The sequence below is a fragment of the Cucurbita maxima genome, unplaced genomic scaffold (genome assembly GCF_002738345.1).
Source record: "Cucurbita maxima cultivar Rimu unplaced genomic scaffold, Cmax_1.0 Cma_Scf00016, whole genome shotgun sequence".
Classification (NCBI taxonomy): domain Eukaryota; kingdom Viridiplantae; phylum Streptophyta; class Magnoliopsida; order Cucurbitales; family Cucurbitaceae; genus Cucurbita; species Cucurbita maxima.
Genome location: NW_019272032.1, coordinates 3,717,703 through 3,734,472, shown reverse-complemented (window position 1 = coordinate 3,734,472; position 16,770 = coordinate 3,717,703). Strand labels below are relative to the sequence as shown.

Here is a 16,770-nt window from a genome sequence, read left to right as displayed (position 1 = left end):
ATTCTGCTGGTCGAGAGAGACCATTACTATGCGTACGTCTCAAGAGAATCTTTGATTAATAAAGCACAATCTAAAAGATTTTAAATGAAAAATGGATAGGTGAAGTACATTATGCTTGCTTGCCAAGACGTTTGTTTCGGTGTTCAAAGGGCAATCCATTTTTAGAAAGTTCTAGGATACATGGCAGGTTTTGGAGAGTTTTAGGCTACTTTGTAGGTTTTGAGGGCTGGCTCGACACTTGGAGAGCTCTTTTGAAACTTCTATCTCAAGAAGGAAAAGTGAGATTTATAATTTACATTGATGATTTGATTGAAGTGTTAAATTGTGTACCGATACAACATGACAAGATTACAACATTTCCTTTTTTTTGAATGCTCAGTAAAATTCAAATACATATATACGCATGTAGTATAGTTCCATAATGAAATATACTTGCAAATATTCCCAGTTGGTCATCACAACATAAATCAGATACCTCTAATAATCTTCACTGCCTGAACGTTCTATGAATATAACCATACCAAAACAGTAAAAGTTCATCACAAAACTTCAAAATTTTCAAAAGTTATGAGCACCTTCGGAATGTTCATGGTCTAATGATTTTGCAGGCAGCATTCCTTTTCATTTAAAACAAAACAGCCATTTCGAAGGAACAAGAAAATAGAGAAAGAGGGGGCAAAAAGAATGGCAAAATTTGAGAACTAAAATAATAATAATCATAATAATAAACATCCTTCAACAAAATCAAAATTGATGCATAACTTAGGACGACTGAGACATAACATCCAAGATATACACTACATAGAAGCAGAGCATTAGAGGGAGTTTCAGAATCCTGTTGGTTGTTGTAACTCAAAAATCCCGATCTGATATCTCAAGGAACATAAAAATGTAGTGACAAAATAGATTTTAGAGTCGTAAATCCTCACTTAGCACTCAATGAAGGGAACTGCCCTGGATCTTCAATGGAGGGGGCTGCCACATTCATTCTGTTGCTACCGTTGCCACCATTGCCGTTATTGAGCCCACCTCTTGAGCCTCGCCCACGGCCCCTACCACGTCCACCGGGGCTATAGTACCTCTCACCTTTAGCAGGCTTCAGGAACTCAGTTATGGTCACAGACTACAAACCAAAAACAATTACTTGAATTAGTTCAGGAAATATCAAGTGTATGAAGAACACAGGTTCAAGATAAACTATGGTTGGCTCGAGAGGAAACACCATATACATGAACGACTAGGCACTTGAATACTAATGAACAAAAGTTAAGAGTAGCTCAAAACTGGTTCAAGATAAACTATGGTTGGCCCGAGTGGAAACACCATATACATGAACGACTAGGCACTTGAATACTAATGAACGAAAATTTAGAGTAGCTCAAAACTGCATAAGTAAATCCAGACCAACATTTGTAAGCTGCATACCAAATGAACAAAAATTTAGAGTAGCTCAAAACTGCATAAGTAAATCCAGACCAACATTTGTAAGTTGCATAGTAATGAACGAAAATTTAGAGTAGCTCAAAACTGCATAAGTAAATCCAGACCAACATATGAAGTATCGACAATGCAAAGAAAACAATTCAGTTTAATTTCTGACATGTAATTAATTAAGACCAGACAGTAATGAATTGCTGGAAGAAAAATACAATGCATACCTTCTTAGCTTTCTCCTCCTTATCAGCATTATCTTTGCGTTTATCCTTATCAGCACCCTGACAATAAAAATGGGTACAGTTAACAACAAAAGCAAAGCTAAAGATGGAATCGTGAGAGTAAAATGGGAGAAGCCCTCACCAATTTAGCAAAGATTTCATCATTGGTTTTCTTGCTGGAAATCTGCTGCATGTTCTCCAACTCTTCATCAATCTCAGCCTTCCTCAACTCAGTCTTTGCCAACAGTTTCCTACTCTCTTCACGGAGCTTCTCATACTCTTTGAGAGTCATTTCCTGTAAAAAGATAGAAGAAAGAGATTATATGGCCACTTGACATGGCAGACTAACCAATGTATCAATACTTCAAGTAAGATCTCCTACCTTATCCTCAGGTTCCTTCTCTTCGGGTTCCTTCACAGCCTCCTCTTTGTTGTTGTTGTTGACATCGCCATCCTCTCCCAATTGTTGCTCTGATGCAATAATCTTTTCATTTTCAGCAACAGGCTCTTCCACATCCCTTGAAATTCACGAGTCAATTAAAGACAAGTTCAGCATTATCAAATCAGATAATTTTTCAAAATTGGACAAGGGAAACTTACGGGGAAATTTCTTCACCAGGAGCTCCCCAGTTCCTACGGCCAGCCCCATCACGCTTATACTCATTTCTAAATCAAAAGACTACCAGGGTAAGATAAATACAAAAACAAATTTATAGGAAATTGATGAAACAGGAACTAGTATTTTGAGCAAAGAATTTACTAACCCACGTCCAGTTCCACTTCGGCGTTCATATAATCTTCGAGGTCGTTCCCCTTCTTCTGTTTCCCCATTGCTGAAGCCACCACGACGAGGACCACGAAAAGAGCCATAGGATGCACCATAACCACGCTTCTCAGCTTCCTTTTCACCTTCCTCAGTTGGCTGGTATCGATCGGAGAACCCATTCTTGCCACCATTTTCATTATTTGCCGAGTCTCTGTTGAATCCTCCACCACCACCACGTCCTCGTCCATAGCCACGCCCACCTCCACGACCACGGCTATTTTCATTCTTTGCCTCCCTTACTGGTCATAAACAAAACTAGAGTCAAAATAATGTAAAAGTACATTTCATCAATGAAAGTAGTAGCCATACTAAAAAAATAATACCCATGTCCCCTAATTCATAAGCTCTTCAACAGAAATAAAATCAACACTGTAACTTACAACAATACTAATTAAAAGTACTGTAATACTGACTTTCAATATGAATACCTCTTTCCATGTACCAGCTCCTGCTCAGGCAGTTATTTGGCATGGCATAAGGGAATTAAGTTAATTATACCAACGAAGGAAGCATAAAGAGCATACTATCTATGTAATATCAACAACAATGTAATTACCTATTTAATTAGATCGTACACCACATTCTAAAAGATTTGCTTAATCCTTGAGATAAATGGTTTTTAATATTCTAGTCCCTTCATTGAATGATTTCTTTTAAGACGTTTAATTTACCTGTAGCATGTAAAAGCAAGCCAGAAATTTAAAGACGAAGAGTTAGAACAATCAATATTTTTCAAATCAATCTAAATCAGATGTCATATATTCATTAAAAAAAATCATTAACCACACCAGAATAACAAAACTAGGCAATACACCAGCAAATCGTATAGATCGAAGGAACTATAATTTAGGCAATAAGTTCAATCCACAAGGAACAAATAACAAACAATGGAACCAGAGGAACTTCAATACATCCATTCAAACATTATGACCGCATTGCAAACAAACCCACCAACTACCACTAATAACAACAAATCCAAAAAAATGACCAAACATCACATGGATGACAAAACCATAAGCAAACAAATCGAAAAGTTCATTGTTCCTTATTCACATCCAAACAAGACTACAAGTCGATGAACAAGACCCACCAGCCTGAGCAGGAGGGAGAGGCTTGGAAGGAAGCTTAGCTGCTTTCGCAGGCTGAGCCGGAGCCGGTGCCTTCTTGGACGGCGGCGCCGGAGCGGACCGCTGAGCAGAGGCGAGCTGATTAGGGTCCTCGTTGTCGTCGTCGACCAAGAGATTAAAAGGGTTCATGGTTGCCATATCGTGATTGAACAGCAACTCGACGAACTACAAAGCTAAAATCAACCTTCCAGTCGAAAACCCTCAGAAATTACTGCAAGCAATCCATAAAGATAAAGAACAGTTGAAGTTACAGAATTGGACTTGAGAGAAAAAAATCAGTGAGAGCAAAAGAGTGAGAGAGAGTCTGATGAATTGGACAACTGCGTGAAAGAAACCCTAACCACTGCGGCAGAAGGATGAGATGGGAATAAACCCAATCTTAAAAACCCTAGTGGAAATAATCTTCTGCTCCAATTCTATTTCATATCTATACGCTTCATATTTTCATTGGCCAAATATTACTTTATGATATTAAAAAATATATATCTTTTTACTTTATTCCTAATTTCTTAATTTCACTCTTCGTAGAATTTATAAATGAGTTTTTCTATAAAAAAAAATTTATATATTGTTTTGATTATGTGTTTTTTTCTTTGAATATTGGTGGAATTTTAATTTAACTTTATATAATATTTTTCAGTCAAATTTGGTAAAACTCTAACCTGTAACATCCAATTTAGAAAAAGGTTAACAAAATAGAAAATAAATAATATAAAAGATTTGTAATAATGTATTTTATTTGTTAATTGACGTATAATTTGATTCCTTTTTTATTTATTAAGATTAAAATAATAAAAATAATATAATTGAACAAAGATTGAACTGGGCCTTTATTGGGCCTATTTGGGCTTTGGTCTATTCTACCTTTCCTGTTGGAGTAATTTAATTATTTCTAATTTTGCCTATACATAAATAATTTTAATTTTATTCATTTAAATATTATTTTAGATTTTTTATTCCATAGCTAATTAGTTATTTTTTCCATATTATCCCCTTCGACAATTTGGTCCATTCAACTTCATTGTTAAATTATTTATTTATATATAATAATTTTGTTATGGACTAAAATATAATTATATAATAATTTTTATATAAATCTATATTAGAATAGCTAAGAATTAGGGTGACGTATTAGATCTTAGAGCTAGTCAAAATTGCATTGCATTAAATAAACGAAAACATACAAAAATAAAAAATAAAAAATCCCAAATATAAGTTAGACAAACACGCATTAAATGTTATATAGTTACCACTCAAATCAAATACACCATTTTCAAACCTAAACCTTAGCTACTAAGTTTTCAAAATCTAAGACATTAAATGATAACAAACTCTAACACATTATATTTAGTCATTTTCAATTCATTAATTATACATAAATTAAGATGGAGGTAGGCTACAACCCTTTTAAAACATTTTAAGCTCTCGACCCCATTTACGAGGAGTATCGATATGTAAGTTCGTATGATCCTTAAATAATCACAAAAACGCATGAAGATTCAAATCTCTATTACGGGTCATTCTGAATTTAGAATCATAATCTGAGTTTTCATACACGAATCAGAACTAGAGCAGTTATTTAAAAATCGAAAAAAGAAAAACTTTAACACATTTCAAACTGACATCTCTTCGGTGCGATTTTGTTTACTATGTTTCCTTCCTCACCGACTTCAAAATTCAAATGGGCATTGAAAAAATGAAACGAAATCGAGTCGGTAACTTCAGAGGGCCCCGAAGTGTCTCAGCACATAGCCGGTGCCAGCATTGGCGGCGGCACCTCTGCTCCGTCGTGAAGACTTTCAAAAGCTTCTAACAATCGTTTTTAATTATATTGGGACACACAGTTGACAGAGGAAACCCACCTCCGACTCTGACTCTGTAAATTGATTTTGCAAATTAGACCTCCTTTATTTTGCAAATCACATCCCTATCTTTTAAATATTATTTCTGCCACCAATGTAGTTTACAAAATTGTTATTACGCCCTATCGTGGTATTTTTCAGATATTTATGTTAACTAATAAACTTATAAAAAGAAATTTAATTAAACTCTTAACCAATTTATATATGTTTTGGAATAACACTATACATTTCATTATTGGTATTTATATTTATTAGTTATTATTCGATTATATATATTATATATTTATACAAAATATAAAATATGTGTAACTACGTGGATATATATGGACATGTCGACATATAATCTAAGACTTAGTTTGAGAATAATTAAAGTGATTTAATTTAAATATTTAAATTCGAGAATATGGACATGTCGACATATAATATTTCCATCTTTTAAATTTATTGAAAATTTGATTATCAATCAATTTAATTATTTGTATTTATTATTATTATTATATATATATATATATTTTTTTTTTTTTTGTAGCGAAACATTCTAATTTTTTTTAAATTTTATTTATTGTTAAATTATCTATGAAATTAATTTTATAAACTTAATTGGCAATAATTATAATTCTAATTTTAATTCGATGAAACAAGGCAAGTTAATTAAGTTTCAACAGAAAATATATTGGAAATGTTTAGTTTTTTCTTTAATTAATATTTAATAAAAATACATTTATTGACGTGATAAGACTGCTAACCATTACCAACTTTTTTAGCTCATAAAATCAAAAATTTATAAATTAGGTTTTTAAATAATTAAAATTTAATTATTTTGATATGTAGCTTCTAGAAGCTAAGTTTTTTTTTTTTTTTTAGAATAATTAAGTAGCTGCTAGTTAAGATTATTATGTGGAAAAAATTTAATTATTTTGATATGTTTGAATTTAAAATTAATAATATTAATAAGAAATAAGAGAAAAAAACAAATAAAAAGATGATTTGGCTACAAATAATAGGATTATAATAAGATTGAAGATAAAAATAAGTAATTTAAATTTATATAATATACAAAATCTATAATGTTAGAGAATTTGAAAATAGGACCAAAATAGTACGACGTCTAATCAAGTTAGAGATAACGAACACTATTCACTTACGATATATATATTTTAATAATTTAAGAATTAAAATGGTCGGACTAATGGAATAGCGCTCTATTGACAAATGACATGTTTTTCATTAATATATCTTGACACGATTTAAATAAACGTGAATCTTAAAGAAAGTGTAAGTATATTAGCGACCAATTCAAATATTGTGACCGTGTCTTTAATTCTATTTTAAATATTTTTTTTCTAAATTTGTAAAATCCACAAATAAAAATATCATATAATTAAAAGGAAGTTAATTTTAATATAATTGTAATATTAATTTTGATTTAATTAACTAAGCGGACACTTCATTAATTAATGGATGGTGACACTACATACACACGAAAACTATACATTTATGAAATGTCAATATGTCTTGTTCAAGTTTGGTAACGGATATGATGTATTTATAATTGTGGGCTAAATATATTTATTATTTTATAATGGGAAGTTTATAGTTTTATTATTATTATTATTTTGATAAAAATCGGAGGCTTATATGTTAAATTTGTATAATTTTAAGGTTTTTTTTTTTAGATTTATTTATATATTAAAGCAAAATAAATGATTTATTGAAGCAAAATACGGACCACGTTCATTCATCACTTATGATGGTCCTAAATACAAGTAGGGAGACACGTTTAACCATGTGTTGATAGTTCTAAATACGAGTAAGGAGGCACGTCCAATAATATTTGATGGTCCTAAATACGAGTAGAGAGATACATCCAGTAATGTTCGATGGTCCTAAATATGAGTAGGGAGACACATCTAGCAATATATGACGGTCCTAACTACGAGTAGGGAGACACATCCAGCGCAACACTTGCAATTGTGCCATGTATAGCAAATTTAAAATTACTATGATATGCACTGTGGTTTATGGATCTCATGTAACACGATCATGTTACTTACTCCTATTTAAGAGTAAAAACTATTTCTATAGACCAATACGAATATGTCTAGCATATTTTGTCCTTACGCAGGTGCATCTTAGACAAAATTTGATTCCAATGTCCATGTTTTTTATTATCCTCTTTCCATCTTATTTGGAGTGATGCATTTATATTGAGTGTGTGAGCATGTATATTATTAATTTAACTTTTTAAAATTACATAAAAATATAACATATTGTTCTAATTTTTGTTTATTTTAAAAGTTTAATACACACTTAGGAGATTACATGTAATAATAATAATAATAATAATAATAATAATAATTTGTGTTATAACCCGCCTAATCTGATCATAAAATTTTCAGATAAAGGCGGGAAAAAAAGATTTTGTGTCCACCATTACAAAAAAAAAGTGATAAAATTTACAAAAAAGTCCTCCAAATGATGAAATTTGGATGAAATCAGGAGGGACTAGGCAAGCACCCTGAGGTTTGCAGCTCTGGATTCAGCCCCAAATCCTTCACCTTACTCATGTACAATTTCTTCACATTCCCCTTCTGGTCTTGCATTAATCGCGCCAAACTCCGTTTTGCATTTGGCCTGAACGGACATTTGGACGACAAGAATCCGTCCACTAAATGCAAATACGCCTCTAAATCATGGCAGCAAGCCACGTCAGCGTTGGGTTTAAGGTATGGCGACATTTTTGTATCCACTCGCAGCTCTGTTCCGACATGTGAATACGTCACCGGTGGAACTTGCGTTATCACGTCTTGTGAGTTCACAATTCTCAATACTTTCACGTTTCTTGATTCAATTCGATCTGCAAAGCTTTTGTTTCCCACGCGCGGCCCGCCGAATGAAAACACCGCCACCGGAGGAACTTCCGGCGAACAAACACTGATCTCATCTGCCATCAGTACAGCCAATGCTGCACCCAAACTGTGTCCGGTTACGGTTATACTTAATGTTTCTCCTCTGTAGAGCTCTGTTAATCGTTTAATTTCCTCCACCACTGATTCCGATAAGCTTTTGACATGGGCTCCGGCGGTTTTGTATAGGCTGAGAAATCCGCACTCGACTTTTGAATCTTCATCGGTGGTGTTGTTGTCGGCGGGGATTTTGATTTGATAAGCTCTGAAATTTTCGGCCCATTCAAGACATGTCGCGGTGCCACGGAGGGCGATGACGATATCGCGCCGCCCCATACGGGCGATTTCACGGCGGTCGTCGCAAACGGCTACGTATCCAACCCAACTGGACCGCTGGGTCATCCAGTTGATATCCGGAGCTACCTCATCCACCCAACCGGGTAGACCAACTGATGCCGTGGCATAGAGACTTTTTGTAACTTTATAAGACCTATCTAAAAGCGCCACGTGGTGAGGAAGTGGGGCCTCGTTGGGTGACGTGGCGGGGTTTGAATAAAAAGACTGATATGCGGCTTGTACGAACTCGCCGTACCGGACGACTTCACGGCGTAGATTTTCGTCAAGCGGGTCGAGTAAACCGGACCAATTGTTGCAGCCGTGGTACTCGCGCCACCGCTGACCTAGGGAGCTTTTTGGTGAATACTCCACCGTTTTCGAGAGTAACTGGTGGAGCCGGTTGAGGTTTTTCGGCGACATGTCCTCAGCCGCCTTCCTCCCTGGCCAGATTCTAGCTAGGTTCAAGTGTTGTAAAAGCCCCTTCCCTTTAATGGGTATGGATCCCTTGTTGGGGTCCTTGTGAACCGGTTCCGGCTCCAACATAGTAGGCGGATCGGTTTTCTTTAGCAACTTATCCAAGTTTGCCAGATGCCGGCGAGTGACATCAAACGGCGCCGCCGTCTCACGGGAATTAGAAATCTTGGCCGCCGACGGGTTCAACGGCGAGATTTGGTACTTGAAACTGGACTGGCAGACCTGAAAGCCGGTGAGATTTTGGGGCGGAATTGTGGAGGTGATTAGTTGCATAGTTGAGAACCAGGGATGAAGATTTTGAAGACGAAATGAAGTTGAAAGGAAATTGAGGAGAAGATTAATATATAGTTCGGGGCTGGGGAAATGCCATTGATTTAGAGGGCAATTACACGATATGCCATTTAAAAGGAAAATAAATAATAATAATTGTTAGAAAAAAAATAAGGTGTTTTTCATTCAGATACTAAAGAGGGCGAAAGGGATTCCTTAAAGTCTGCAATTGATGAAGCGTGTTTTTGTTTAAACCCGTCTTTTCGTGTCTTTACTCGGACTACTCTTTTTTTCTTTTTTACTTTCTTTAAATTACAAATTTGTTATAAAAAAATAATAATAAAATTTAACAAATAGTGTTAAAATATTCTATAAATAGTCCATTTTAATATTTGTTTTAAGACCATGTGACATTTTTTTTATCCAAATATTTATTTTTCATGCCATAAAACCTTTTTTTTAAGTCTACATTACTTGTTGCTCTAATTTTTTTAATTTTGTGAACGTTTAATTCGTATTTAATTGATTTCTAAAAAATTTATACTTTTAAATACTCGAAAATTAAAGAATTAAATTTATAATTCTAGAAGTTAAGATACTAAATTTGTAATTTAATATTTTTTTAGTTCGAATTTCTATTCACTTTTATTCTTTCAATTAAATCCTAACACATACGAAAATAATTATTTTTAATAAATTAAATTATAAATTAGTCTATATAACTCACAAAAATTATAATTTAGAAGTTCTTCTTGTATTAATTCTTAAATTTTATTAATTCATAAGTGCTTGGTTAAAAAAAGTTTTTTTTTTCTTTCTTATTTTGACTAAAAAAAGTTTTTGTTAAATTGAAAGCGTGAACAAAACAATGAAAAGGGTAGAATTGTCTCAATTTTTTCAATAAGAGAATTCAAAAAACGCGTATATTATTCGATATTATTCGCTTTAGTTCGACATGTATCGTCATCAGCGTCACAATTTTAAAACGAGTATATTAGAGAGAGGTTTCTATATCCTTATAAAAAATGTTCAATTCTTCTCTTCAACCAACGTGGGATCTCATAATTCACCATTATATAGAATGTTTTGTTATCCTCTCCATTTGATATAAGATCTCATAATCCACCTCTTTGAGGGTCTAGTGTCTTAGTTTGCACATCGCTTGATGTCTTATTCTGATACCACTTGTAACAACCCAAGTCTATCATTAACAAATATTATCTAGTTTAGCCCGTAACATATCACCGTCAGCCTCACAATTTTAAAACACATTATCTGTTAATAAATTTTTACAATTTTATAAAAAATGTTTCATTTCTTTCTCCAACAAATATGGTATCTTACACATCCTATCAATAAAAAATTCTATTGTCAATCGAGATGCAAGAAAGTAACAAATTTCTAATAAAATTGTATTTTTCTTTTTTTTTTTTATTATTATTATAAACACACCAAATTCTTATAAAAACACACGGACAAACAAAAAGTCAAAGTAACAAAAAAGAAAATTAAGAGGCCACCTACCCAATTTAATAATATAATATTACTGTATGTCAATCATGTTTAATTATAATCAAACCAACTAATAATTATATTATCGAGATTACTCTCGTTTAAATATAGTCTAGGTTTTTTCATATATATTTTAGCCACAATTACCGACTAATAAATTATATATGAATTTGACATAATTTAAGAGATAAAATTTACATTAAAATTCATTTAAAAAATAATAATAATTTCGATATTTTGATTTTGATTGAGATTACACACGTGTCACTCACACAAATATTTTTTTCTTCAATTATGAGTTATTTCAAACAATGTACCAAATTTTGACTTAGGGTCAAAATAATAATAATAATAATAAATATGAGGACAAAATAAGAATGTCATTTTTCCAAAGATTGGAATCCTCAAAAGTAATTAGAATTAAATTATTATTTAATTTCCAAAATAAAGAGATTTTTATTTAATTAAAATAAATAATTTCTCATGTTCCCACTGGTAATTAATTTCATTAATTAAACATAATTAGGAACTAAGCAGAGGCAAGAGATGATTAATAGAAGAGAGGGTCAAAAGGAACTATAAATTAATTAATCAATTAATGCAAATTTGAGAGGTTTTAAGAACACAAACACAAACAAATCCCCATAACTTAGCGTAAAGAGATTTAGGGGAGATCCAATCAATTACTATTTGTTTTTAATAAGCCACTTCAAATAGTTTTTTTTTTTTTTTTTTCTGGTCAACCACGAGCGTCAAAATATCGACTTTTAAGATGACAATACTTGCCATAACATTAATTACCTATGCTTAACGAGTTCTTGTTGCTTAATTACATGCTCACGGAAGATAATATATATACTCCGAGTTAGGTGACCTCAAATTTGAATTCTAAATTTTGATTTAAATTTTAGGTACGAGATAATACAATATTGCTATCGAAACTATTAAATAAATAAATAAATTATAGTAGTAAAGTTACAACCCATCCACATTTAGAGCTTAACTGATCGAATATGTTCATACCGTTCTATAATTCAAAAATGTTCCATTTAAATAATTTGAATAATGGTCAATAAATTACTTGTTTTTTTCTACTTATAAACCCTTTTGTTTTGTTGCATTATTTAAACTGAAATAATATAACAAAACTAAATCTCTAATTTAAAGATTTTTAATTAAATTATAACAATATTTAGTTTATAACTTAATAATAATAATTAGAGTTATAAGGGTGGGGAGTGGCGGAAGGCCAAGAGCGTGTGACACGGTATTGAGACACGTTAGAGTGGAAAAGTAATTAAAAATAAAGAAAAATAAAAAAATATGGGAACAGCGTAAATTAGTTGTAGGTCCATAACTTTGTATTTCATTAAAATAAATATTTTAATATATAGGTGTGCGTGACATTTTATAATCAAACATTTATTTAATACATAGCTTTCTCTGACCCTTCATATATTAATTATTAATGGTATGTTTAATGTCCCATTTCAACCAACCACCGGTTTTATAGTAACGACCCGAGTGTGACTATGACCCATGGGTTTATCTCTGTTTTTTCTTTTTCTATGTTATGAGACAATATATATATATATATATAAATAGCCTATGTAGGTCCATTTTTGCAATAAAATATGACATTGTTGTCTCTCGAACTTAAAAGTCCCTAATTTAGATTAAGTTATTATTTTTTAATTTAAATATCTTTACTAAATCACACAATATTATATGAGAACGATCATAAATAAATAAATATTTATTTATTTTAGTTTAATAATTAAGGACAAATATTCAAATTAAATAATCTAAACGCTATTTATTAAATGATATTCAAAATCCAAAAGAAAAAACCAAATGAAACTCATTTTATAAGTCAAGGAATGAGAAAAATATGAAATAATATAAATATTGTTTTTTTTTTTTTTTTTGGTGATACAAAAAGAATATGATAATAAGATTGTGGTTTAATATTATTAAATAAATATTTAATATTTGGATGTATTTAGATGAGAGAAGTCAAAGGAGACGGTACTGAAAGCAACGTCTAATATATGGAAGTTGCACAGAAACCGGGTCTTCCACGCTAGATATTCAACATTATTTATTTATTTATTTATATAATTTAGTTGACAAATTTAAATGTCAAGTAAAATTATATCTTTTTCTTTTAATAATGATTAATTTGACTTCAATGAACTTGGGCTTTGGCCCAAATTCATTTTCTTAATCATATGGTTGGTGGGCCGAAGTAGACTATTGTAATGTGGTTTATTTTGTAAGGCCCATTTTGTAAGTTTGGGCTTTACTTTGTGGACTTATCAATTGTAATTGGGCTTCAATTCATAAATAGAGTCCCTTGTTTGGGCCTTTTTAAATTTCAATTTTTTAATTAAATTAAAATATTAATATTAACAAATTATATATCCATAAATCCAAACAAAATAAAACTTTTTTTTCACCTTAAAAAGCCATTTATTTATTGGCTAGATGTGTTAGCATTGGCTGACAAACATCTGCCCTCCACGTGTAAAGCTTGCCGCTCGTACTCCTCCATCTTCGGCGGCGGAGGTGGCCTTCTTCCGCCGCTTTGGCGAAGACGAAAGATCCGGCGAGGATCGCTTCGACGTGATTCGAACCGGTTCGGGCTCGCCGGAGTTGACACGGAGGGGGAAATTGAGTAGAGCCCTCGAGCCTCTCATTCGATAGGCTGCCCGATCATAAGCTAGAGCTGCATCCTCCGCCGTCTCATAGGTTCCAAGCCAAACTCTAGCGCCATTTTTCGCCGGGTCCCGAATCTCCGCTGCAAACTTCCCCCATGGCCGTTGCCTCACTCCTCTATAATGCTTCCCCTTTTGCGGTACCACCGCCGGCCTCACCGCCACATTGGGTTGCACCGGTGGATAGCTCACAGGAATCATCTCCGGCTCCGACTTCACCGCCGAGAACCCAAAATCGCAACTTCCAAGCGACGGCACCCATCCAGCACCGACGGCATCCCCGAGAACAGCAGCGAGAAGCATATCTTCAGAGTCATCCACTTTGAGTGGCAAATCGCCCCAGTTGTCGTCAAGACATGGAATTAAGCTACTGAAACTACCAGTCCGGTTGAAAACGGGACCGGCGGCCTCCGATTCGCCTAACAAGTGGCGGCGAATTGGGCCAAGATAAGCAAAATCCGGCTCTGTTTTTGTGCTGTGGTACATAATTCCCCTGAATCTTTACAACCAAGTTTCAATTTTAGTTCTGATTGTAAAATCTGTATTAGAGGGAGAGACAAAAAAAAAAAAGAAAAAAAGAAAAGAAATACCGAGAAACTGGTTGGACTTTAATGAATGGGAGAGGTATTAATATAGCTGTGGGATTTGAAGCTTTTGAAAATTGAAACTTTCAACCTTTGAAATTGACACCAACAAAAAAGAGAGAAAAGAAAAAAAAAAGCAGTCTGTTTTTTTTAGTTCATTTTTTGGTTGAAAATTCTAATGATTTTATCAATTTGAGGCTTCTGAGAAGGTTCTTCATAGGGCAATTTTGGTGGCAGAAGAGAGTGGAAGACACGTATTTTTATATACACGTGATTAAATTTTAATCTGAAATGACGGTATTGCCCTTCCCCTAATTATCCATTTCCTTTTTAAGAATGTTTTTAAAGGTTAAATTGGTAAATTCAATTTTGGATATTTCGTCATTAATTTCCTTAATGAGTATGCAAATTTTATTTTTCTCCCACAAACCCAATGGCCATTGAGCCCCTGAGTTGTCTCCCACTCAAAGCTACCACTTACAGACTCTTATCTTTAAACTGTCAAATTGTATTTATTATTATTTATTTATTAAAAATACTGTTTTATGTTTTCAGACAAATAAAGTAGAAAATTAATAAAATAGAGGTTAATTTGATGATATTAAAATTTTATAACAAAAATTAATTCTAATATACAAAAATAGTATATGACTGATTAGGAGGATTATTTGAGGGAGGCTTGAAATTATTTTATAATTGTCGGCTAGAAATTTGCTGCAACGAGTAAATGACTAAAATACCCCACCTGTCATATTTGATTCTGACCACTAAAAGTAGTTTCTGTCTGGTAGTCAAAAAGCCTCCATCTGGTCTGCACGTGCCAACATGCCACACGTGCGCCGCTACACAGTCTTTTTGTCGGACCAATAATATTCCCTGGACTGGAAAAACAGAAATTGAATATCAAATACTATGATTTTTTTATTTATTAATTATTATTGTTAATATTTTGGGATCCAAACTCACATATTAAATTTTAATTAACAAATATTATTATTTTTCTTAATTTTAGAATGAGAATAAAAATAAAAATTAAAGATAAAAAATAATGAAAACGAGTAACTAATTTTATTGATTCTTAGTAAATTAATTTTTTTTTTTATTAATAATTGATAAATACGTCTAATGTCATTTTAATTTGATAAATATGTTAATTAAATATTGAGAAAATAGTTTTTTTTTTTTTTTTTTTTGGAGATGTTAGTATAGGAAGGTGAGAGGGATTTTCTTGGTTTGAAAATTATGTCGGATAATTATATAAAATTGCCCAATTGGACAACTTTATTTCAATTTAATATTTAAATAAAATAATAATTGCTTGCAAATTTTAAATTCTCTTCATGGTTGGGGTAGATATTGAATAGAATGTCAAACCATCCATTTTACTCTCTCTATATTATTTATTTATTTATATTTATGTTGTTTAACACATTTTTATTTAATTTTATTTTATGATCCATAAATCTTTAAACTTTTAGAAATATTTTAAAATTTTTATCCATAAATTTTGTACCATTTTATATTTATACGAAATTTGTAATAATTTAAGTCCACCGCTAGTAAATATTATCTATTTTGTCTCGCTATGATTTTTTAAAATGTATCTATTAAGAAATGTTTATACGCTCACAATAAATGTTTCGTTTTTCTTTTTAATTGAGATCTGACGATAAAATTAATATTAGTAGTTAAAATCTATCTATCAACACAAATGATTAATTATTTTTATTTTTTGTTTGTGGCGTATAAAAATCAATTATTTGAAAGATAATACGTTGATATGGATAGGATCCGACCATTGGACGACATTGAAAGCAATTATGGAAAATCACAGCTGTCAAAATGACCAATTTGCCCACCTTTTTTCCATCCCATTTTGGAGCTTTTCTTTTAAATTAAGTTTACATTTGTCATTTTGCTCACCAAATTATTTGGAATAAGAATGAACCAAATAATTATTATAATGTAAAATTATCATTCATTCACAAAGAATATAAACAAAGATCTCAATTTTTTTTTCTTTTTTCTCAATAATTAAGTTAAAAATAGTAAATACTCATAATTTGTCTAATAAATTATGGAATTCAATTTTTGATCCTATTTGACATTAAAAAAAAAAGTTTATTAAACCTATTAGATACGAGTCTCACTCCACGTACTAAAATGATAATTTCGAGTAGATTTATTTATTTATGGAGTAATATTTGAAGCTACCAAATTATAGTTAGGTACATAAAGATGGAACTTTGGGATGTTTGACAAGAATTTACTTAAATACTTTGATCGCAAAGCTATGGATAATCAAATAATTTCAAATAAAAGTATGATAACTAAAAATTAGGAGGTAAAAAAGTGAGCATTTTTTCAACGTTTGCAATAACACACGGTTATGGAGGTTGAAGTTGCAGGGGGAAATGGGCGACTTGGTGATAAAATCATAGAAATTTAGGGCTTTTTTTTTTTTTTTTTTTTTTTTTTTTTTTTTTTTTTTTTTTTTTTTT

General features: G+C 32.0%; 4 protein-coding genes across 4 annotated transcripts in view; 1 reads left to right on the top strand and 3 right to left on the bottom strand.

Moving 5' to 3' along the window:
- Window positions 1-713: 713 nt before the first annotated feature.
- On the bottom strand, window positions 714-3,973 carry LOC111490806 (RGG repeats nuclear RNA binding protein A-like). Its single transcript, XM_023139418.1, has 7 exons — window positions 3,572-3,973; window positions 2,420-2,720; window positions 2,256-2,321; window positions 2,038-2,173; window positions 1,798-1,950; window positions 1,659-1,715; window positions 714-1,123 (listed from the first exon to the last, which is right to left on the bottom strand). The coding sequence occupies exons 1-7, from the start codon at window positions 3,744-3,746 to the stop codon at window positions 926-928; spliced, it is 1,086 nt and encodes a 361-aa protein (XP_022995186.1). The 5' UTR covers window positions 3,747-3,973; the 3' UTR covers window positions 714-925.
- Window positions 3,974-7,886: 3,913 nt separating this feature from the next.
- LOC111491284 (phospholipase A1-Ibeta2, chloroplastic-like) lies at window positions 7,887-9,469 on the bottom strand. Its single transcript, XM_023140127.1, has one exon. It carries the CDS (start codon window positions 9,457-9,459, stop codon window positions 7,966-7,968), a length of 1,494 nt encoding a protein of 497 aa, XP_022995895.1. The 5' UTR covers window positions 9,460-9,469; the 3' UTR covers window positions 7,887-7,965.
- A 3,964-nt stretch (window positions 9,470-13,433) lies between these two features.
- On the bottom strand, window positions 13,434-14,357 carry LOC111491285 (ethylene-responsive transcription factor 1A-like). Its single transcript, XM_023140128.1, has one exon. It carries the CDS (start codon window positions 14,169-14,171, stop codon window positions 13,461-13,463), a length of 711 nt encoding a protein of 236 aa, XP_022995896.1. The 5' UTR covers window positions 14,172-14,357; the 3' UTR covers window positions 13,434-13,460.
- Window positions 14,358-16,626: 2,269 nt separating this feature from the next.
- LOC111491286 (deSI-like protein At4g17486) overlaps window positions 16,627-16,770 on the top strand; it is a 3,008-nt gene continuing 2,864 nt past the window's right edge. Inside the window, exon 1 of the mRNA XM_023140131.1 lies at window positions 16,627-16,695. The gene's annotated coding sequence lies outside the window, so the exon portion shown is untranslated. The remainder of the gene's footprint in view (window positions 16,696-16,770) is intronic.

Coding starts and splice junctions, on each gene's coding strand:
- LOC111491285 (XM_023140128.1), bottom strand. CDS start 14,171: ATGTACCACAGCACAAAAACAGAGCCGGATTTTGCTTATCTTGGCCCA.
- LOC111491284 (XM_023140127.1), bottom strand. CDS start 9,459: ATGCAACTAATCACCTCCACAATTCCGCCCCAAAATCTCACCGGCTTT.
- LOC111490806 (XM_023139418.1), bottom strand. CDS start 3,746: ATGGCAACCATGAACCCTTTTAATCTCTTGGTCGACGACGACAACGAG. Junction 2,174..2,255: donor CCTGGTGAAGAAATTTCCCC/GTAAGTTTCCCT, acceptor GTGAATTTCAAG/GGATGTGGAAGAGCCTGTTG. Junction 1,716..1,797: donor ATGAAATCTTTGCTAAATTG/GTGAGGGCTTCT, acceptor TTTTATTGTCAG/GGTGCTGATAAGGATAAACG.